The 23,094-nt window shown below is 43.3% G+C and overlaps 1 protein-coding gene across 1 annotated transcript in view; it reads right to left on the bottom strand.

The window, feature by feature from the left end:
- hectd3 (HECT domain containing 3) overlaps positions 1-23,094 on the bottom strand; it is a 59,511-nt gene that overhangs the window by 13,184 nt on the left and 23,233 nt on the right. Inside the window, exons 10-18 of the mRNA XM_078218689.1 lie at positions 21,243-21,324; positions 20,244-20,426; positions 14,264-14,316; positions 12,698-12,762; positions 11,732-11,835; positions 10,300-10,419; positions 6,967-7,056; positions 4,429-4,635; positions 2,951-3,080 (exon numbers count right to left, since the gene is read on the bottom strand). Coding sequence (XP_078074815.1) covers positions 2,951-3,080; positions 4,429-4,635; positions 6,967-7,056; positions 10,300-10,419; positions 11,732-11,835; positions 12,698-12,762; positions 14,264-14,316; positions 20,244-20,426; positions 21,243-21,324 — 1,034 coding nt within the window. The remainder of the gene's footprint in view (positions 1-2,950; positions 3,081-4,428; positions 4,636-6,966; positions 7,057-10,299; positions 10,420-11,731; positions 11,836-12,697; positions 12,763-14,263; positions 14,317-20,243; positions 20,427-21,242; positions 21,325-23,094) is intronic.

Here is a 23,094-nt window from a genome sequence, read left to right as displayed (position 1 = left end):
GCTGTAAATCTCGAAGATTCTGAGTGAGGTCCTGAATTATGCTGGCTGCTTTTCCAAGGCAGTGGGAAGTGTAGACAGAGTCAATGGGTGGGAGGCTGGTTTGAGTGATGGACTGGGCTTCGTTCATGACCCTTTATACTTTAGGGATAATTACCACTGCATCTTTAGTTTCAGCGGAAATAATCCCTAATGCCCATAGCCTTTTATCACTGTTAGGTCAAACAGTATATTTACCTACGCCTGATAAATTAATAGGCCTACTCCAAACAGGCTCAGTTTTAGTGCACTGACATTTCTCGAATTGAACAGCGTGCCATAGAGAGGGAGGGGCAGGTAAGTCAGCTCTTCACCTATACTTCTCTACAGCACGAGTTCCTGCTATGACCTGTGCCATCACTAAGTTTCTAGCAGTGGCTGGGGTCCTCAATTCAGGGAAGGAAAGAAAAAAAATCAGAGGTTAAAAAACTCGAGGCTGCTCCTGCACTTTTTTCTGGTCGATAATTGAAGAGTGGTAACATCAGAGAAATAGGAGCAAATCACTCACACCCCATGATCCTGGTCACGAATGTTGCATTGAAAGCATAAGCTTTACAAGTTTCAGTATCAATACTGAAGTAACACAATGCAAAAGAATCATACATAAATCCAACGCATTCACTCCACCAAATAAGTATCCACAGGGTTCCCCACACAACCAAGCAAATACAAGTTGAAAAGGAAATGTAACAAGGACAAATAATGCATGCTTTACATCAAGTGATTCTATGATGCCCTGAAATCTGTCTACCGGCCCCAGTTTACTGCTTCATCACCAGTCCTCGGTGCTGATAGATCAACACTGCTCACAGAAAAAGGGGCCAGCACTATAACCACATATTCAATCAGCCTTCATCCAATGTGGAAACAAATCAACAGGCTGCCATAGGTTGCCATCAACTTCTTTCTAGATGATCCTCCCACACTTAAAAACAACCAATGCAATCAAACTTCTGTTTAATGACAAAACTCCAGGCGCTGATGCTTATGAGGCTGGTTGTCAATGCCTGGTCAAAGTGCTCAGTGAACCACTGTACAAGCAGAAAGGAGCTGGCCAAATCATTTAACAATCATCGAGGTAACTCACTTTTCTTCAAAGTTTTTTGCCAGAATCCTAATGTGCAATATCTTGACAAGACTGTGTGGTTTCAACTCCTTTGTAACAAAAACTGACACACTATTAGCCTTTGTTTGCTGTACCTGTATGAAACTTCCCGTGGTTCATGTACTTGGACACCAAAGTCCCTTGGATGCAAACATGTCTCAGTATTAGATTTATCTAATGTTGGAACATGGCAGCTTTCAGTGTAGACGATTTCTTACTCCAGCATTTGCTATAGTACAAAGCCTTGCCGTATAGAGGACTTAACAAAGACAACCTATACAATGCTAAGAGTTCTCTTCAAAACAGAACGGGATGACATGGCCAGGTTAAGATCAGAGAATCCAGAATCACTATTAATCCAGAAACTCAGCTAATGTTGTGGGACACGGGTTCGAATCCCACCATGGCAGAATTCAATAAAAAAATCTGGAATTAAGAATCTACTGATGACCATATAATCATTGTCGATTGTCGGAAAAACCCATCTGGTTCAATAATGTCCTATAAGGAAGGAAATCTACTGCCTTTACCTAGTCTGGCCTATATCTGACTCCAGAGCCATAGCGATGTGGTTGACTCTCAACAGCCCTCGGGCAACTAGTGATGGGCAACAAATGCTGGCCAGCCAGCAACCCCAATGTCCCACAAATCAATTTTTAAAAAATCACCATGTCACAAAGCTTTACCTCTCCTCAATTTTCTCCCCTTTTTATCTTAGAAGATGACAGCTATGCTGGGATACAGTCCAACGCTGGCATCTCCATATCAGGGATACAGTTTCACAGGTGTGGCCAACCTTTAGTATTTCATTCATGTTTTCATTATGAACCTAAACAGCCATTTGATCATGAGAGGCCTCAGGCGATGAGACCAAATCTGTCCTTTTATGGAGTTTAATGCGATGCTGTTATATTCCCTCCCCCCATCGTTAGTGACATGCTGAAGCTAATTAGAGTGTCCTATTACCATACACCAGATTAGCTAACAGCAAAAACCATGGATCAAATTTAGTACTTTCTTTATTTGCATGGTTCTGTTTCACACAAGGGTCTGCCTTTTTCAACTGGATCACAAAAATAGAATTGGCAAGGTTTAAGTTAAAATCCCATACTACAGACACAAGGACGGACCATGGTTGCTACAAATTTTCCTCAACTTTAAAATTCCTTTCAAAAAAAGATACAAAAGTCTGAGGTCACGTACCAACTGACTCAAGAACAGCTTCTTCCCTGCTGCCGTCAGACTTTTGAATGGACCTAGCTTCAATTAAGTTGATCTTTCTCTACACCCTAGCTATGACTGTAACACTACATTCTGCACTCTCGTTTCCTTCTCAATGAATGGTATGCTTTGTCTGTATAGTGCACAAGAAACAATACTTTTCGCTGTATGCTAATACATGTGACAATAATAAATCAAATCAAATCAGAACACCACCACTTCCAAATTCCCCTCCAAATAACAAACCATCCTGACCTGGAAATATTTTGCCTTTCCTTTGCTGGGTCAAAAGCCTGGAACTAACTCTGTCCTTAACAGTAAGTGGGAGTATCTTCACCACATAGACTGCAGCAATTCAAGAACGTGCCTCAACACCACCTTCAAGTACAATTAGGGATGGGCAATAAATGTTGACTTTGACAGCAGCACCATTTCCATGAACAAATTAAATAAATGGCACAGATGCTATATTCAAAATCATCTGTAGCCTGGCTCATCTTTCCTTCATGCTGAACAGTGCTGCAAACATTGGAAAAGTTAAAAAAAAAAGCAAAAATAAAGTCTGAAACACAGGCATTTTGTACTTACTTAAACGTTTAAGAGCTTCCACTGTGATTTCAGGATCACCGCAGACTTTCTTTTCCAGCTCCTGCCAGGTCAGCAGGTCAAGCACTGCTTGGGGAACCACCTTCAGCAGGCCAGCCCTCATTGCCCGAATCTGAAGCAGACAGAAGAAACGCAAGCACAGGCATTGGCCACCAGAGATTTTAAATAAACTGTGCACATCTGGATGCAAACAATCAGGCCAAACGTTTTGAAAGGAGAGTTTCATTTGGTTAAAGCTGCTTGTTAAATGTGTTCGCCATCCAGAGAAGGGAGCAAAAGGACAACAGGTTTTCTTATGCAAAAACGACAATTAAAATGAAACGGCGAACAAAATCTATCCCCCCACCCCCCCCTCCCCCAGACATAGACAGCTTCCAAATGGGCTGAAGTTAGGACTCACATCTGTTCTTCGATCTCAAATATGGTGCATGGGATATTTGTCAATGAAAGTACAACCAAGTCTCATTAGAACAAAAAAAAATGCTGGAAAAACTCAGCGGGTCTGGCAACATCTGTGGAGAGAGAAACAGAGCTAACATTTTGAGTCCATATAACTTCTTCCGAACTGAAGAGTCAGCTGTCTACATCCCGTCTACATCAACGGGGGTGAAGTAGAAAGGGTCGACAGCTTCAAGTTTTCAGGTGTTCAGATCACCAACAACCTGTCCTGGTCCCCACATGCCAACACTATAGTTAAGAAAGCCCACCAATGCCTCTACTTTCTCAGAAGACTAAGGAAATTTGGCACGTCAGCTACGACTCTCAACAACTTCTCCAGATGCACCATAGAAAGCATTCTTTCTGGTTGTATCACAGCTTGGTATGGCTCCTGCTCTACCCAAGACCGCAAGGAACTACAAAAGGTCGTGAATGTAGCCCAATCCATCACGCAAACCAGCCTCCCATCCATCGACTCTGTCTACACTTCCTGCTGCAACGGCAAAGCAGCCAGCATAATTAAGGACCCCACGCACCCCGGACATTCTCTCTTCCACATTCTTCCGTCAGGAAAAAGATACAAAAGTCTGAGGTCACGTACCAACCGACTCAAGAACAGCTTCTTCCCTGCTGCTGTCAGACTTTTGAATGGACTTACCTTGCATTAAGTTGATCTTTCTCTACATCCTAGCTATGACTGTAAAACTACATTTTGCACTCTCTTGTTTCCTTCTCTATGAACGGTATGCTTTTTCTGTACAGCGCGCAAGAAACAATGCTTTTCATTGTATGTTAAACATGTGACAATAAATCAAAATCAAATCAAACAGACTCAAAATGTTAGCTCTGTTCTCGCTTTATAGAAACTGCCAGACCTGCTGAGATTTTCCTGCATTTTGTGTTTCAATTTCCATCATCCGCAGTATTTTGCTTTCATTTATCAAACGTTTTTCAGCATTGTTCCATCTCACCTCCCTCTCCTCCAGCTCTATTTTCTCCGCTGGCTTTGACTCTATAATTACCTGATCTTTGTTTTCTTCCAGTTTCGTTTTTTGCACCAATTTAATGAACTCCTTCCGATCCTCATACTGGACAATGGTGTTGCTGCCATCAGGTTTCAGGTCCTCAACAGTGTGATCGCTGAGTACGGTGGTGTATGTTAACTCGTTCCCAAATTTAAATTCAAATATCTCTTTATCCATGGTTTCCATTGCTTCCAGCAGTTTCACCTACACAGAAAGAATGGGACTGACCTCAGGTGTTGCAAAACCACAGCTTCTGAGCAATTTACTTGGTTTTACTCCAGTTATATATAGATACTTTAGAAGAAATCTTAGAAATCTGAATGCAATTTGACTATTTTCAATAATCTGTAGTTTTTCTGTATTTATTAAAGTTGAAGTTGCGTGGTGCTCCAGCTAACTGCAGTTTATGAACTGGGTTAGGTGGATTGGCCATGCTTAATTGCCCCTTAGTGCCAGGGGGAGTAGCTAAGGTAAATGCATGGGGTTATGGGGATAGGGCCTGGATGGGATTGTGGTCAGTGCAGACTTGACGGGCCGAAAGGCCTCCTCCTGCACTGTATGATTCTATTCTAAGACTGAGCTGGTTTCAGATACATATTCCCACCAGGTGGCAGCGTGACTATCTCTCAGATCGTATACAATACATTGACTGTGCAAGGAAGTAATGTAAGAAAAAGAAGTGTTGAAGAGGCTTGTGTGCTCTTTCCTACTCTTCTCAAAAGGGCAAACAGTATAGTATTAAAGGTGTGAGGCTTTGTGGGGCATAAGAAATAGAGGAAGCTAAGCTATTCTATGGGTAGATTTTGAATAAAGGCTCAGCACAGACAGTCCTTTTTACTTTTTATACATATCTTTCTATCTGCCTTAATTTCACAGTACAACTCCATCTCCTGCTTCTGACACGAAGGAGTTTATGACTTCTCTTTTCTCATGCAGAACTGGTATTAATATCTTAGAACCGTCAAAAAAATTATAAGACAGTACTGAAACGAGTAAAATGAAGAGGCAGCAGAAAAAAAGTTGTTAGCTGATGCAATAATTTGGTATTGTTAAGAATCTATTCACTAGGCGTAACAAGTTACTGCACAAGTATTGACTTTGTTTGGAGGGAGCGCAGCACTAACTCACCAGAATGAAACCAGCTCTCCACTTCTCTGCCTCCTTCTTAAAATCTCTCTCCCGTTGGCCAACCTTTTGGTCACTTGTACTAATATATCCTCATGTGGTTTGGTGTCAAAGTTATGTCTGATTATGCTCCCATGTAAAATCTCCCAAGGTTCTTCAATGCGAAAGGACACTATACAAATGCAAATTGTTGTTCTTGTTAGCACTGCCCAAATCTCCTTTCACATAGGTCACTGTAACCCAGAGGAGCAAAGTCAACAGCTTCACACATTTGTTCGGACCAAAGTTCAAGAAATAAAGTGCAGTTTAGAACATAGAAAAAATACAGCACAAACAGGCCCTTCGGCCCACAAGTTGCGCCGGTCATGTCCCTACCTACCTAGGCTTACCTATAACCCTCAATCCTATTAAGTCCCATGTACTCATCCAGAAGTCTCTTAAAAGACCCTATCGAGTTTGCCTCCACCACCACTGATGGCAGCCGATTCTACTCACCCACCACCGTCTGAGTGAAAAACTTACCCCTGACATCTCCTGTGTACCTACCCCCCAGCACCTTAAACCTGTGTCCTCTCGTAGCAGCCATTTCAGCCCTGGGAAAAAGCCTCCGAGAATCCACCCGATCTATACCTCTCAACATCTTGTACACCTCTATCAGGTCACCTCTCATCCTTCGTCTCTCCAAGGAGAAAAGACCGAGCTCCCTCAGCCTATCCTCATAAGGCATGCCAACCAATCCAGGCAACATCCTTGTAAATCTTCTCTGCACCCTTTCAATAATTTCCACATCCCTCCTGTAATGAGGCGACCAGAACTGAGCACAGTGCTCCAAGTGGGGTCTGACGAGGGTCTTACTAACACATTCCATTGAAGAGTTTACTAACACATTCCATCACCTAATTCAAAGAGGTTTAGAAACACTGGACTGCAGTGAATGTTATGAACTACAGCAGAATATTCCAGCAATAACATTAGTTACAAACAAGCAAACCTCTAACAAAACCTTTAAAAAAAAACATTCTTGGGATGTGGGCGTCGCTGGCTATCCCAACATTTATTGCCCAATCCTATTTGCCCTCGAGAAGGTGGTGGCGAGTTAACTTCTTGAACCACTGCAGTTCGTGTGGTGTAGGTCCACCCACAGCGCTATGATGAAGGGAGTTCCAGACTTTTAACTAAGTGACAGTGTAGGGAAAGCGATATATTTCCAAGTCAGGATGGTGAGTGGCTTGGTGGAGCACTTTCAGGTGGTGGAGTTTCCATGTGTCTGCAGCCCTTGACCTTCTGGATGGCAGCAGTCATGGATTTGGAAGGTGCTGTCTGAGGAGGATTGGTGAGCTCCTGCAGTGCAGCATCTACACATACGAATTAAGAGAGTATGCATCCATTTATAAAACATCTACGACTCACCAAGACAGAGTCCACTGCAGGAAAGTCTTTGGACCATCTCACTTCCTCCCCTGCTAGTTGTTTCCATACAATTCCAGGAAGAGCCAGCACCTAGCAAACATACACAAGGTTCTTATTAACTTAAAATATACTCCAGAAAAAGATTGTGCATATTTATTTTCTTAAGACCAAGTTAAAGCAATAGGGAAGACTCTCCAGTTATATCAGCAGGAGCAGTTTGTATCTCATCCCAGTAAGTATAATTGGCGACCCAGTACCATTCTTCTACTAATACAGTTTTGAGCTGACAACTTACTGACATGGCTTTCTCATATTCCTTTGTTCAGGGAGGAAGTGGGATCAGGACTGCCTCTTAATTTCTGGGGACTTCACTTCTTCTCATTCAATAAGTTAATAAAATCTGGAAACACCAATCTGGAAGTACTATGAAAGCTGAGGCCAACCCATGTCTGACCAGGCATTCCCGCAAAACAACCCTTTATATCATTGTTTGGAAACTAAACTAAAATAATCTTACTTATTAAATCGTAGACGCTCTAAATTTCCAAGATTCTAAAGGGGTCATTTTGAACTGAATAATACCAGGATGGAACAAGAGGAGGCAACTACCAAGTGAATCCAGATAACTTGCATTATAAAGTTCACAAACTAAGGTGAAGGACTAATCCCCATATTACAGGACATCAACAAGGAAAAGTAGTAAATAGGAACGATAAGCATTACTTTTTAATTAAAATATCAAAAATCATAAAACCGTACCCCAGTTAGCATTATGTGGCTTTGCTTTAAGGTAGAATTTAGGAAGTTGAAGGTAAAACTATACAAACCATGTTTCACCTGTTGCTGTTCTTCTATTGTGTGCAAGCTTGCAATTATTGTACATAACATAGTATCATTCTTTGGTTGAGAGCACAGGCAAAATAACATGCTCCCCTATCTACCAATGCAAAGTTAACTCCAAGGAAGTTTAAACGAATGACACTTGAATTCACCTTCTTGTGGAAGTGCAGTCTAGAGAATGGAGTGGAGAAAAGATTCTATCTTTTAACATTTAAACCAAACAAAAATCTCCCTCCACACTCATACCTTACTTTGTCCCTTAAGTAGACACTCTATTCTTCCAGAAACTCCTAAGGAATTGCTTCCTTTCTTTTCCTTTTTCAGCTGGCTAACATCTAATCATTGAACTGGCTTTCACCGCGAGGGCTATTCTGGAGGCCCCTCCCTCCAAAGTTAAGCAAATCTTCCAGTTTTGTTTAAATCCTCATGAACTTAGTCCCTTCAATCCAAGCACAAACTCCCATTCTTTCATGGTGAACCATCGCAACTTCTGCAGCTGTCTCTGCTCACACTCTCTCGCAGATCCTTGCAGACTGAACTTGTCTGAGGGACTCAGTGATATTTCGGTAAACCTATAACCTGAACCTACAATGGTTTCTTATGGACTCTTCCCCATAAAACCCATTTCCATGGCAACAGGAATCACATATGCCTTGTATCCAGATATTAATGCTGATTAGCAATCCTTTAGACTCCCAACTTCACTCCATCTTGAAACTAAATAGACTGGTTTTGTAAATAGTTATACTTTAAAGTGACATTACTAACACCTTCCTGGTATTTGAGACACAAACGAATAGTCTACCCACTGTTGGCACAGGTACTTTTGCCATTGTTCATAGGTGTGAACACTTTACACCTTCCTCCTAGTAAAACAACCAGGGGCCTCCCTTTAATCTTTAACATGCAAGCCACAGAGCTGTCTTCAGAATTCAGTAAGAAGTTTAACAACACCAGGTTAAAGTCCAACAGGATAATTTGGTAGCAAAAGCCACAAGCTTTCGGAGCCTTAAGCCCCTTAAGGACCTCCAGACAGGACAGCCAGTGAGACTTTGACAAGGTGCCTCACGGGAGACTGCTGAGTAAAATAAGGGCCCATGGTATTCGAGGCAAGGTACTAACATGGATTGACGATTGGCTGTCAGACAGAAGGCAGAGAGTTGGGATAAAAGGTTCTTTCTCAGAATGGCAACCGGTGACAAGTGGTGTCCCGCAGAGTTCAGTGTTGGGGCCACAGCTGTTCTCTTTATATATTAACGATCTAGATGATGGGACTGGGAGCATTCTGGCCAAGTTTGCCGATGATACAAAGATAGGTGGAGGGGCAGGTAGTATTGAGGAGGTGGGGAGGCTGCAGAAAGATTTAGACAGTTTAGGAGAGTGGTCCAAGAAGTGGCTGATGAAATTCAACGTGGGCAAGTGCGAGGTCGTACACTTTGGAAAAAAGAATAGAGGCGTGGACTATTTTCTAAACGGTGACAAAATTCATAATGCTAAAGTGCAAAGGGACTTGGGAGTCCTAGTCCAGGATTCTCTAAAGGTAAACTTGCAGGTTGAGTCCGTAATTAAGAAAGCAAATGTAATGTTGTCATTTATCTCAAGAGGCTTGGAATACAAAAGCAGGGATGTACTTCTGAGGCTTTATAAAGCACTGGTTAGGCCCCATTTGGAGTACTGTGAGCAATTTTGGGCCCCACACCTCAGGAAGGACATACTGGCACTGGAGCGGGTCCAGTGGAGATTCACACGGATGATCCCAGGAATGGTAGGCCTGACATACGATGAACGTCTGAGGATCGTGGGATTATATTCATTGGAGTTTAGGAGGTTGAGGGGAGATCTGATAGAAACTTACAAGATAATGAACGGCTTAGATAGGATGGACGTAGGGAAGTTGTTTCCATTAACAGGGGAGACTAGGACGCGGGGGCACAGCCTTAGAATAAAAGGGAGTCACTTTAGAACAGAGATGAGGAGAAATTTCTTCAGCCAGAGAGTGGTGGGTCTGTGGAATTCATTGCCACAGAGGGCTGTGGAGGCCGAGACGTTGAGCGTCTTCAAGACAGAAATTGATAAATTCTTGATTTCTCGAGGAATTAAGGGCTATGGGGAGAGAGCGGGTAAATGGAGTTGAAATCAACCATGATTGAATGGTGGAGTGGACTCGATGGGCCGAATGGCCTTACTTCCGCTCCTATGTCTTATGGTCTTATGGACTCTGCAGGTCCTTAAGGGGCTTAAGGCTCCAAAAGCTTGTGGCTTTTGCTACCAAATAAACCTGTTGGACTTTAACCTGGTGTTGTTAAACTTCTTACTGCGTTTACCCCAGTCCAACGCCGGCATCTCCACATCATCAAAATTCAGAGCAGGTCACATGAACTCTTCAGTCCTTCATTTTACCCTAAATTACAGACAAAATCCCAAAAGATAACAATCTTATGAAACTTCTATAAACCTTATGAAATCTTTGCATCTATAAACAAAAATGATTACCAGAAGTTCTCGTCCTCGCAATGCAGCCCCCATCAATTGGCCTATCCATTCATACTTCCCAAATTCTTTGCAGGATGGATTCGGAACATACACGTCTCGTGCTTCCCCAGTACTGTTACCCTGGGAAAAGGAAAGCAAACAGTAAACAAAATATTTGTCCCAACTCCATATTAGGCAAATCTTGAGATGCAATTGCGTCTATGATCTTTAACGTTAGCTTTTCCACATGTTTTGATTTTATTCAGCCATGTTCTTACCAATGCACGAAGTAATTGCTGGTAGGGGTCACCAAAATACAATTCCTGGGGCAGCAAGGTACTTCACAGCAAGGTTAGTTATTGGTGGGCCTCCAGTGGCAGGCATCTTTCTGGCCATAGTCCTCCTGGTCCACTAGGAAGGAGGTTTTGGTCCAGGTGGTTGCGGCAACCTGCTATTCGAGTCCGAGCTTCCTGAGGCATCAATGGTCAGACACATCAAGAGAACTGATCATCTGCCTGTTAACCCTGCGTTGGGGGGTGCTCTTCTTTTTCCAACTGGTTCACAGAGATCATTCCCAGTGCTCCATGAATGGCCTTGTGGCAGAATAGAAAGCAATTCATTCAGAGCTGTTGGGACAGTAGGCAGGCAACAGGCATTGCAGCTGAAGATAGAAGTGCTGAACAGGAGAAGTGCCTTCCAAGCATTGGCAATCATCTGTCAAGCAGTAATAGGACTCAAGGGAGAAAAGATGAGCTTGCATTGCAGTCTCTCGCCTGGCCATGGCTGAAGCTCTTCAATGCAACTGATCTAGGTTATCATAGTTCACCAGTTTCACTAAGGAAATGTCTCCTGCTGTGTACTCACTGTCGCAAACCTGCTGGTTTGGAGACACAGCATGAGAATAGCTTGCCATTGGGAAAGAGGGAGTCCACGTGTAAAATTACTCAATTGCCTTAAATACTTCAATCGGCTTCTCACCTCAGCCCGGGGGTTTCCAACTCACTACCAAGTTGCCCCAGGAAAGACAGGAAGTGGAAACATGTTGTGATATTGGCCTAACAACATTTTCTGCAATTTTTCCTGCCTCTACACCATTCCCCCCCCATGCCCCACCCCCAACTGCCCACCCACACCCTCCCCTGACCACAGAAAATTCCAAGTCATATATAGAATGCAAAGTAAAGCATGCAACATTCTCAGCTCCAACACCAGAACAAGACCACATAGAGCCATCTGAAATACCTTTCCTCCATTATCTACCATATTTGCAATCTCTTGAATGCGATTGCCAATTCTGTGATACATGTTTAATAGAGAGAGATAGAGAGAGAAATGGATGTAGACAAGGTATGCCAGAGATTTGAGAGAGTTGCTGAGCCATAACCCAGACTCAATTCCTTCAAGAGATTAAAAAAAGACTCCAATTGCTTTCTCCGTCATCTTTTTAACATACCTGATTAGATGTCCTTACAAAGAAGGGTAAAGGCACTGGACTGTCCCCAGAACTGGGGCAAAGCTCTTCAGAGATGTCAGAAAGGCTGTCTCGGAATCCACCACCTATTGTTTTAAAAAGTTGCACTAAGTATAAATTATCTTCAGAGATTAGAGTATCTCTCAGAACTAGTTATAACAGTTTATTTAAAGACACATCAATTTTCCAGCACCAACTGCGCATCACAATTTAGTGGATTAGATTATAACTATTAATATTTCAGTGTGGGCATGATGATGCATTAGCGAATTGAGAATTATTCACTAAAGGCTGTTATGACACCGTCACAAAGGGGCAAAATATAAAATAAAATTAAACCAACAGCAGCAAAAAAATTAAAAGAAAAATACACAGGGAGGCATGGATTATTCTGAAATTCATTCATGGTTTATGTTGCCATCCAAATTGCTCCATAAGATTACTGTCTTGTAGTCACCATTCATAGAATCATAGTATCCCTGCAGTGCAGAAGAGGCCAATTGGCCAATGTCTGCACCGACTTTCCGACACAGAGTCTTACCCAGGCCTTCTCCCCCACCCTATCCCTGTAACCCCAGATATTTACCTCACTAATCCCTGGAACCTACACATCTTGGGACACTAAGGGGCAATTTAACAAAGCCAGTTCACCTAACCTGCACATCTTTGGAGTCCGGGAGGAACCTGAGCACCTGGTAGGAAACCCACGCAGAGGGAGAACGTGCAAACTCCACATTTATTGAATATTCTTTATTCTTTACACAGCTCATTGTTACCCAACATTATCTCAAACAGGTGCATAAAATAAACATACAAGATCTTTAGAAAAAATTTATAAAGCTCAACGACACATGCTGAAAATTTGAAATGAATATAGAAATGGCTGGAAACACTCAGCATCTGTAGGAAGAACTGCCCAGTTCACCTTTCAGGCTGAACAATGCTTACCTTGGTCAATGATTCCTTCAGAGATAAATTTACATTCCCACCACTGGTCATAGCGCGCTGGCCACCTTCGGGTTAAAAAAATAACATTTGTATAAGGTTATTCTTGTGTGGAGTTCTGAAAAGATTGCAATGCGAAACAAGAACAGTTTATGCTGGTATGTTATTCAAGTTAAAAAGAGTTACTTTGCTCAACAACAGTTTAATTAGTTGAACTCATCATCACTCTTGTATTGCTAGTAAAAATTCAAAGTGTTAAATAATCAACACCGCAATCATCCCATCTTGGATGTGAAGATCCATTTACATTGTACAAAATCTAAAATCACAAAGCACACCCCTAGAGTTCGATATAGTGGTTATTTATAACAGAAGCCAATAGAGTTCTAAACCAGACAACAACTCCCGAGGCTCAAAAGCTCCTACATGCCAGTTGTCCCAGTGTTGTCATTAGCATTCCATTTTAAAATCTAAAGATAAAATAGGATTTGTAATGGTTTTTCCCCTCTCCAATTGCTGTTTTGTGTGTTATTTTAGTTTCCTTCCTTGTACAAACAAGTTATTTGATAAAGCTGTTCTTCAGCTGGTCATGATGTGGAGATGCCAGCGTTGAACTGGGGTAAACACAGTAAGAAGTCTCACAACAGCAGGTTCCTACAAATAAACCTATTGGACTTTAACCTGGTGTGGTGAGACTTCTTACTGTCTTCAGCTAATTGCTCAGAGAGGTACATTAGCCCAAAGTGGTTGCATTTCCAAATATAATAACCCTCCTGTTCTTTCTTCCATCTAACAGAACATGGGTATGGAAATGCACTGGTCTACTCCTGCTCCATGTATTCATAAAAGGAGGGGCATGGCAGCAAGAAAAAGGGAAGCAGAAATCCTAAAGCTCCATTCCATGCTATTGCAGTTATGAACAACTCATTAGGATGTACATATTTAGCATTCTCCAATAAAAGAATGGGTTTGAAGCCATTAAGCAAACATATTTTGACCCAGTTATAGAGCAGAACTGTCAAATGACCTGTAGTCTAAGTTAATTTGGATACAATCAAAGATAAATAAAAATGGAAGGGAGGGAGAGACCATGGACAAGATTCTCCAGCCTCCCAGCTGTGAGTTTTCCGCCGACGGGAGGTGGTGCGTTGTTTGCTAGCGGTGGGATTCTCTTGTCCTGTCGCTGTCAATGGGAATTCCCACTGACATCATGCCACGCCGTGGGAAACCCGTGGGCGAAGGTGTGCTGCCAGCGGGACCGGAGAATCCTGCCGGCGTGAACGACCGGATAATTCCGGCCTATATACTTGAAATAAATCAAATAAAAATGAATGTGAAAAACACAACTTTTGAGTTATGAGACAAAGTGTGATTTTCAAGTACTTGCATGGTTGGAGATTCAAGTGGGTATGCAAACTGACCAATATATAACTAATAAAGCAGAGATGCTCTGCAGTGATTAAATACTGCTCTGATGCTTACCGTCAGAAATTCCCCTTCCCACATTTATTTTTTGGAATTCCCCATACAAGACCTCATCTACATTCCCTTTCATTTTCCAAACACTACCTGTAATCCAAGGGTTTCTCGCACTTGTCCGAAGGCTTCAGACCTTCAAACATCTGTGAAGCAAAAAATGTAGAGCAATGCAATTTAATGCAGTCTGAACAAGTTATACTCAATTTCAGCTGGATTCGATTATTGGAGTTAAAATAGGTTAAAAAGTATAAAATCACAATCAATCCAATTGTTAACATATTTCATGCTGTCAGAAGATAGTGGATTTCATAAAGAACAATTTAAAGTCTTCACATCACTGTCTGAATTTATTTAGCAGAAGAGAGAGTGGAATCTTTCCATTCCGTGGCACCAGTTTTGAGGTAGGGGAGGGAGTGGGGAAATTGCCTGACTCTCTCTTATCTTTGGTAGTGTTTACCTGGGGCTGAGGAATGGCTCTGATGGGAATCGAAACCCACTCTATAGAGGTGGGCAGCCACTTAAGGCCCCAATTAGAAGTCACTTTCTGATCCTCGACATTTTCCCAGTGTTACATTGGGACCTTCTTTATTCTCTCTGTAGGCATCTAAGAGCACTTCCATTTTGAGGTGTCCTTGTCCTCCCTTTCTGCCTCAGCAGTATCCACCTCCTGGTGGGGCTGCTAGCCGTCCAATGTGGTGGGTCCTGGGTCGCTCTTCCAACTGCCGTCCTTAATCGGACAGTGAATGCGGAGGAGGTTTCTCAATTAACCACCTCTTGGAAGATCACCTCAGGGGTGGACATCAGACACCAGCGGGGGGGGGGGGGGGTTGGACGGGGAAACATTTCCAACATTGGGTTTCAGATCACAGTGGGAATATTCAGTTAAGTGATGATGTTACAATTTTGACCTCCCACTGTTCCTTACTCATCACAGAAGTGCAACACATATGTATTTCCACCTACCCAGGGGCCATGTTGCTGATCCCCATTGCATTTATTGTGACAGGGTTCAGCAGGTGACCTGCCTGGTTTACATGGTCACCTGTGGGGATGCAAACTGACATATTGCTACAGGATCTTCAGTCTTGTGGCAGCTTAAAGGCAAATTCAGCAGCGATGAACTGAAATAATTGGGAGATCTTCAGGGAAAGAGCACGGAGAAAGCAAGGTGGAAAGTTTTGTTTAGCATCTTGGGTAGAGACCATCTCATGTCATATTGAGGGCACAGGGGCGAAAGGAACAGTGAGTGAGTGCCTCCTCCATCCCCACCGGTTTAGAAATTCAATGTGGAAAAATACTTGATGAATAGAATGCATTTGCATCCACGAAACTGAATGACTAGTTTGTCTATTGTCCTGTTGGCACAATATTGTCCTGTTGGCACGAAAAAGTGAGAGGGCATGGGATCCAAGGGGCTGCTACCCGGTGGATCCAGAACTGGCTTGCCCAAAGGAGGCAGAGTGTGGGTATAGATGGGTCTTTTTCTAGATGGAGGTCGGTCACCAGTGGTGTGCCCCAGGGATCTGTTCTGGGACCCTTGCCGTTCGTCATTTTCATAAATGACCTGGATGAGGAAGGGGAGAGATGGGTTGGTAAGTTTGCCGATGACACGAAGGTTGGTGGGGTTGTGGATAGTCTGGAGAGATGTCAGAAGTTATAGAGGGACATAGATAGGATGCAAGACTGGGCGGAGAAGTGGCAGGTGGACTTCAACCCAGACAAATGCGCCGTGGTCCATTTTGGTAGGACAAATGGGATGAAGGAGTACAATATAAAGGGAAAGACTCTTAGTACGGTAGAGGATCAGAAGGACCTTGGGGTCTGGGTCATAGGACTCTAAAATCGGCCCCGCAGGTGGAGGAGGTGGTTAAGAAGGCGTATGGTGTGCTGGCCTTTATCAATTGAGGGATTGAGTTTAGGAGTCTGGGGATAATGATGCAGCTATATAAGACCCTCGTCAGACCCCACTTGGAGTACTGTGCTCAGTTCTGGTCGCCTCACTATAGGAAGGATGTGGAAAAGATTGAAAGGGTGCAGAGGAGATTTAGACCATAAGACCATAAGACATAGGAGCGGAAGTAAGGCCATTCGGCCCATCGAGTCCACTCCACCATTCAATCATGGTTGATTTCAACTCCATTTACCCGCTCTCTCCCCATAGCCCTTAATTCCTCGAGAAATCAAGAATTTATCAATTTCTGTCTTGAAGACGCTTAACGTCTCGGCCTCCACAGCCCTCTGTGGCAATGAATTCCACAGACGTACCACTCTCTGGCTGAAGAAATTTCTCCTCATCTCTGTTCTAAAGTGACTCCCTTTTATTCTAAGGCTGTGCCCCCCCGTCCTAGTCTCCCCTGCTAATGGAAACAACTTCCCTACGTCCATCCTATCTAAGCCGTTCATTATCTTGTAAGTTTCTATTAGATCTCCCCTCAACCTCCTAAACTCCAATGAATACAATCCCACGATCCTCAGACGTTCATCGTATGTCAGGCCTACCATTCCCGGGATCATCCGTGTGAATCTCCGCTGGACCCGCTCCAGTGCCAGTATGTCCTTCCTGAGGTGTGGGGCCCAAAATTGCTCACAGTACTCCAAATGGGGCCTAACCAGTGCTTTATAAAGCCTCAGAAGTACATCCCTGCTTTTGTATTCCAAGCCTCTTGAGATAAATGACAACATTACATTTGCTTTCTTAATTACGGACTCAACCTGCAAGTTTACCTTTAGAGAATCCTGGACTAGGACTCCCAAGTCCCTTTGCACTTTAGCATTATGAATTTTGTCACCGTTTAGAAAATAGTCCATGCCTCTATTCTTTTTTCCAAAGTGCAAGACCTCGCACTTGCCCACGTTGAATTTCATCAGCCACTTCTTGGACCACTCTCCTAAACTGTCTAAATCTTTCTGCAGCCTCCCCACCTCCTCAATACTACCTGCCCCTCCACCTATCTTTGTATCATCGGCAAACTTGGCCAGAATGCCCCCAGTCCCGTCATCTAGATCGTTAATATATAAAGAGAACAGCTGTGGCCCCAACACTGAACCCTGCGGGACACCACTTGTCACCGGTTGCCATTCTGAGAAAGAACCTTTTATCCCAACTCTCTGCCTTCTGTCTGACAGCCAATCGTCAATCCATGTTAGTACCTTGCCTCGAATACCATGGGCCCTTATTTTACTCAGCAGTCTCCCGTGAGGCACCTTGTCAAAGGCCTTTTGGAAGTCAAGATAGATAACATCCATTGGCTCTCCTTGGTCTAACCTATTTGTTATCTCTTCAAAGAACTCTAACAGGTTTGTCAGGCACGACCTCCCCTTACTAAATCCATGCTGACTTGTCCTAATCCGACCCTGCACTTCCAAGAATTTAGAAATCTCATCCTTAACGATGGATTCTAGAATTTTGCCAACAACTGAGGTTAGGCTAATTGGCCTATAATTTTCCATCTTTTTTCTTGTTCCCTTCTTGAACAGTGGGGTTACAACAGCGATTTTCCAATCCTCTGGGACTTTCCCTGACTCCAGTGACTTTTGAAAGATCATAACTAACGCCTCCACTATTTCTTCAGCTATCTCCTTTAGAACTCTAGGATGTACAAGGATGTTGCCTGGATTGAGTGGCATGCCTTATGAGGATAGGCTGAGGGAGCTCGGTCTTTTCTCCTTGGAGAGATGAAGGATGAGAGGAGACCTAATAGAGGTGTATAAGATGTTGAGAGGCATAGATCGGGTGGACTCTCAGAGGCTTTTTCCCAGGGTGGAAATGGCTGCTACGAGAGGACACAGGTTTAAGGTGCTAGGGGGTAGGTACAGGGGAGATGTTAGGGGTAAGTTTTTCACACAGAGGGTGGTGGGCGAGTGGAATCGGCTGCCGTCAGTGGTGGTGGAGGCGAACTCAATAGGTCTTTTAAGAGACTCCTGGATGAGTACATGGAGCTTAATAGGATGGAGGGTTATAGGTAGGTCTAGAAGGTAGGGATGTGTTTGGCACAACTTGTGGGCCGAAGGGCCTGTTTGTGCTGTAGTTTTTCTATGTTTCTAATATCTCTGTTGGCTGTGCAGCCAGTTTGGTTATTGCAAAGCACCCATACTCACTCCACATTCCCATAGTTATTCTGCCTAATCACTGTTAATACTGGAACTTTCAGTGTTTGGCTTTGGGGAGCATGGTTAATCTTTGAGAAATGTACCCACTAAGAGCAGCAAGCACGCAACCACTGGGTACAAGACTAGAGTTGGAAAGGTTGGTGGACAAGTGGAAGCTACAGACTTTTGCTGGGATTGTGCCTTTCTTCCTTCTGAGAACTTAGGAGTGAAACTTTCCTTTCAATTAATTTAATGCATCTTACTCTTGCCAATTCAGCAGTGGTCGCTATTCCATAGCCATATGCTAATGTTAATGTCTAGTTCTTCATGCAGCCCAATGTGAGCCAGATGAAGTTAATACAATGGAGGAACATCGAACCACTGATTTACATTCTCTGCCTCATGTCATTCATTCAATTATTTCCGAGTTCCAGTCCAGAGATGAGCACCTTGGGACGCCAGGATAGTGAGACCACAGGGTGAAGTATAATACACATAGTCGTGAGAAAAGGCGGGCTAGGCTGGATCAGGGTGATAACATTTTAGATGGGAGGGTCCAGAGATATCAGGCCATGTCTGACATGCATCAGGACACAGATCTCCTGGGTTGTGCTTTCAAATGAAGATGTTAATGGAGTATCACGCCCCTACATTGGCACAACAGGACAACTTCCAGAAAGTGCTCCCTCTGGCTGGCCAGCCAGAGAAGTTTACGACCATCACAAGTAACAGTATTAGGAGGCATTTCCCTGTGAACATTACAAAGGCCAAATAAATCCTTGCCAAGGGCAAAAAAAAGTATACGATACTGTTTCCTCCCTTTCCATCCAATTTTCTCATCTTATCAGTTAATAGCACTGGCTTATGCAAAAACAGCAGATGCTCTCCCAATACTTCTTCCAAGCGTATGTCAAGGCTGCATAGTTCTTTGGTCATGAAAGCCATTACAAAGCTATTGAGGGAGATGGTGGTATTGTGGTAATGTCACTGGACTAATGGTATTGCCACTGGACCAGTAATCCAGGAGCCCAGGCTGGAGATGCGGGTTCAAATCTCAACTTGGCAGAATGTCGAATCAATTTATAAACCTGGAGTTGAAAGTCTCAGTAATGGTGACCACAAAACTATCATCGGCTGTTGTAAAAATCCATCTGGTTCACTAATGTCCTATATTGCCATCTTATGTGCAAATGTGGTTGACCCCTAACTGCACAGTGAAATGACCTAGCAAGCCAGTCCAAGGGCAATTAGAGATGGTCAACAAATGCTGGCCTTGCCAGTGACACCCATATCCTGTGAAAGAATAAAGAAAAAACTGAACCTGCAAAAATTCCATCAAAGTCGAATGGGTATTGGACTCCGACCGAACAATTTTAAATGCAACCCAGGACACCAAACCCAACTGCACTGCCTCATCCAAGGTCAAACCATTCTAGGGACTGGGCTTGGGACCTTGCTGATCTGTATGTTTCAGCATCATGTAAGTTGATGATTTTACTTAATAAGCTACAGGGAGGAACCTTGAAAATAACTTTAAATATGTGATTAAGCTGATTGACACAACAGGGTGGCACAGTGGCATAGTGGTTAGCACTGCTGCCTCACAGCACCAGGGACCTGGGTTCAATTCCCAGCTTGGGTCACTGTCTGTTTGGAGTTTGCACATTCTCCCAGTGTCTGCGTGGGTTTCCTCTGGGTGCTCTGGTTTCCTCCCACACTCCAAAGATGTGCAGGTTAGGTTGATTGGCCATGCTAAATTGCCCCTTAGTGTCCCAGGGTGCCTAGATTAGAGGGATTAGTGGAGTAAATATATGGAGTTACGGGGATAGGGCCTGGGTGGGATTGTTGTCAGTGCAGGCTCAATGGGCCGAATGGCCTCCTTCTGCACTGTAGGGTTTCTATGTTGCTTAACAAAATTCTAGCTGGTCAAAATTCTTGCATACTCAAGCAAAATGCTCTGGATTACTTTGAACAGACATACCTGTGTAAACACAGCATTTTTACAAGAGGGATCAAGGGAAGGATTATTCCGATGCTCCATGGCAACTCGCCGATTGATGTAGAGTTTTGGCATGAAATTGGGTTTGTTAGTTTCTGAATCCTTGAGGCATTGTGTAATCAGAGCTGTGCGCCGCTTTGACAGCAGCAGGAACTGCTTGATGTGCTGGAACACAAAGAAAACATTGGTATTAATTTGTTAGTTTCAGCAAGGTGCTAACTAGTGCATGTCCCATGCTTGTTTTGGTTTCTATTTGCTTAAAATAGCAGAGGATTTGCTGATATGATGATATGCAGTGAAGGAATAATTTACAGGTAGAGAAAGAAATAAAATAAATTTAATTTCCCTTCTCCTGAAGTATCCCATGACATCTACTTAAAGGGCAGTTGCAAACCTGGCTGCCACAGAGCAGAAAAAGACCGAAGGGATTGTGTGAAATCCGTTCAAGTGAGCATATCATTCTGAAATGAGGGAGGGAGAGTTGCAGCAACAAATATAGGGCAGAGAATTTATCAAGTGCACCATAAGCGCTGTGCACAGTTCATTCAGCCAATACCAAGGGGAACAGAGAACCCCGGGAAGGCATTTCACATTGTTCATGGAAGAGAGGACATTGGGAAAAGTAAAAAAAGAAATGTGCTCATAATCATTCAATATTAATACTGCAAAGGAATCTTGTTAACTAAAATATTGCAGTGTGTATTTTTCATGCAGTGTTTTACTTAATGAGCAGAAATTCTCTTCATTTGCAAACACCCCATATGGTGTAATGCACAGTACTGCATTCCAGCACGTGGCAAGATATTTACAAGTTAACAGTTTGATCAGACCCCACCTGGAGTACTGTGTTTATTTTTAGGCACCAAACTTCAGGAAAGATGCTACATCCTCAGAAAGATTCACCAGAACTTAATATGGGCAAATTGTTAAAAAAGAGGCTGTATAAACCTGATTTGCATTCTATTCACTGGAACAACTCACCTTTAACTGACCAAATGACCCAACTGTGTGGTCCCAGGCTGGTATTAGATAGTGAATAAGGTTGTCCAGGAGTTTAAGGAATCTGGGGAAAAAATAATTCTTGTCATATGGACATAATAGATTGTTATGTTACGTTGTTACATTTGAAGTTAGTTTTTTTAAATTAAAAGATTGACCATAAATCAGAGAAAAATTAGATCATAGTCTTCATAGCAGTTCTATCCAATCTATGCATATCAACTTTATCCCTATACTGCTATTCCAATTCCAACTCAATTGCTTACCTGGACACATCGGAAATACAGTCAACAACGAGGATCAGTTCTTACTGAATTGCATTCCAATTTTCCTTCATAAAGCCCTCTCTTAATGACCACCATTCTTCCCAATCTAATTCTCTGTAGCCTACTAATTTTAAAGTGATCTTCAAAAACAGAGATTGACCGTACATTGCTGTAGGATAAATGCTGGTCAGTACAGTTGAAATGGCATTTTTTTTTAAACATCCACCTGAACTAGCATTTGGAGCTTCAGTTCAATGGCATTTTTAAAAGATGGCACATCAAACAATGCAGCGCTCCCTCAGTATCATGCAGAACTGTCAGCCTAGATTTAGATAAAGTATGTTAAGAAATTGGTCAGTAGTAATGTCGCTAAGGAGGTGATAAACGTAAATGATTTGTAAGAATGTATTTAAAATTAAATGCAGTAGACCAAATTACATAATATATGATTCTTCAATATACTCAAAAATAAATGTTAATGAAAGTTTGATGGAGACGGCGGTGTCAAAAGGAAGAAGTGATGGATTTGTTAAGCAGGTAGTGTCATGACGTAAAGTGAACTACAGGAAGGAGGTTAAGAGAGAAATAGTGAGAGAACTGGGAAATCGACAAAATAACCACGCTGATTTGCTCATACATGCTGCATTTCAAAGCTCAAAACCTATACACAATCATAGGAACTGGAGCAGGCCATTGTGCCCTTTCAGCCTGCTCCAATGGCTGATCTAATTATGATTTCAACTCCACTTTCCTGTTTCCCCACCCCCAGGTTGCTATTGATCAGACAGTAGTTATTTGAGGTAATCAGCAAAGTACATCTTGAGGTGTGAAGCCTTTTGTAAGCACACTACACATGTAGGGCCCAATTTTACCATTTTCATTCTAAGTGCTGAATCTGGGCACAATTCAGATCCGATTTGGAAATCTGCTTTCAGGCACTCCCATACGCACTTAGCCTGAAAAAAAAAAAATCGCGCGTCTGAACTGCACTGTGGGCGGGGCTTAGCGCGCCTGAAATGATCGGAGCTCTGAACTGCGCAGTTAGAAAAAAAATTGAAAATCGCGCCCCTGTCACATTGCTCCCGGGCCACAAAAAACAGATAAAGCGGCCCGGGAGTGATGGTCCCCACAGACATCACCCCTACAACATAAAACTTTCCCCCTTACCCACCCACTCCCCCACTACGCAGACCGATCACAATCCTCTGCCCCCTTCCCCCCCCATTGATCGCCTGCAGAGTGGCAGCGGTTCCCCCACCGCCCCCCCCCATCAGAAATCCATCTGGCCTCTGTCCCCCCCCCCACCTCACCAGAGAATGACTGCCCCCCCTCCACCCGACAACGATCTGGCCTCCCTCCTCCCACCAGAGAATATTGGGCCCACCTCCCCCTCCCCCCCAGACAACGATCTGGCCCCCCCCCTCCCAAACCACCGATCTGAGTCAGAGCGCCGTTGGAAGCTCTGAACTTACCTCTTCAGCAGCTGGAGCGCCTAAAACAGACCTTTTGCCGAGCAGATCTGTTTTGCGCTGAATCTGGACGCGCGGAGGAGGCTGAGGGGAGACTTA

This window comes from Mustelus asterias, chromosome 8, assembly GCF_964213995.1.
Source record: "Mustelus asterias chromosome 8, sMusAst1.hap1.1, whole genome shotgun sequence".
Taxonomy (NCBI): Eukaryota; Metazoa; Chordata; class Chondrichthyes; order Carcharhiniformes; family Triakidae; genus Mustelus; species Mustelus asterias.
This window is presented reverse-complemented; position numbering and strand designations above follow the sequence as displayed.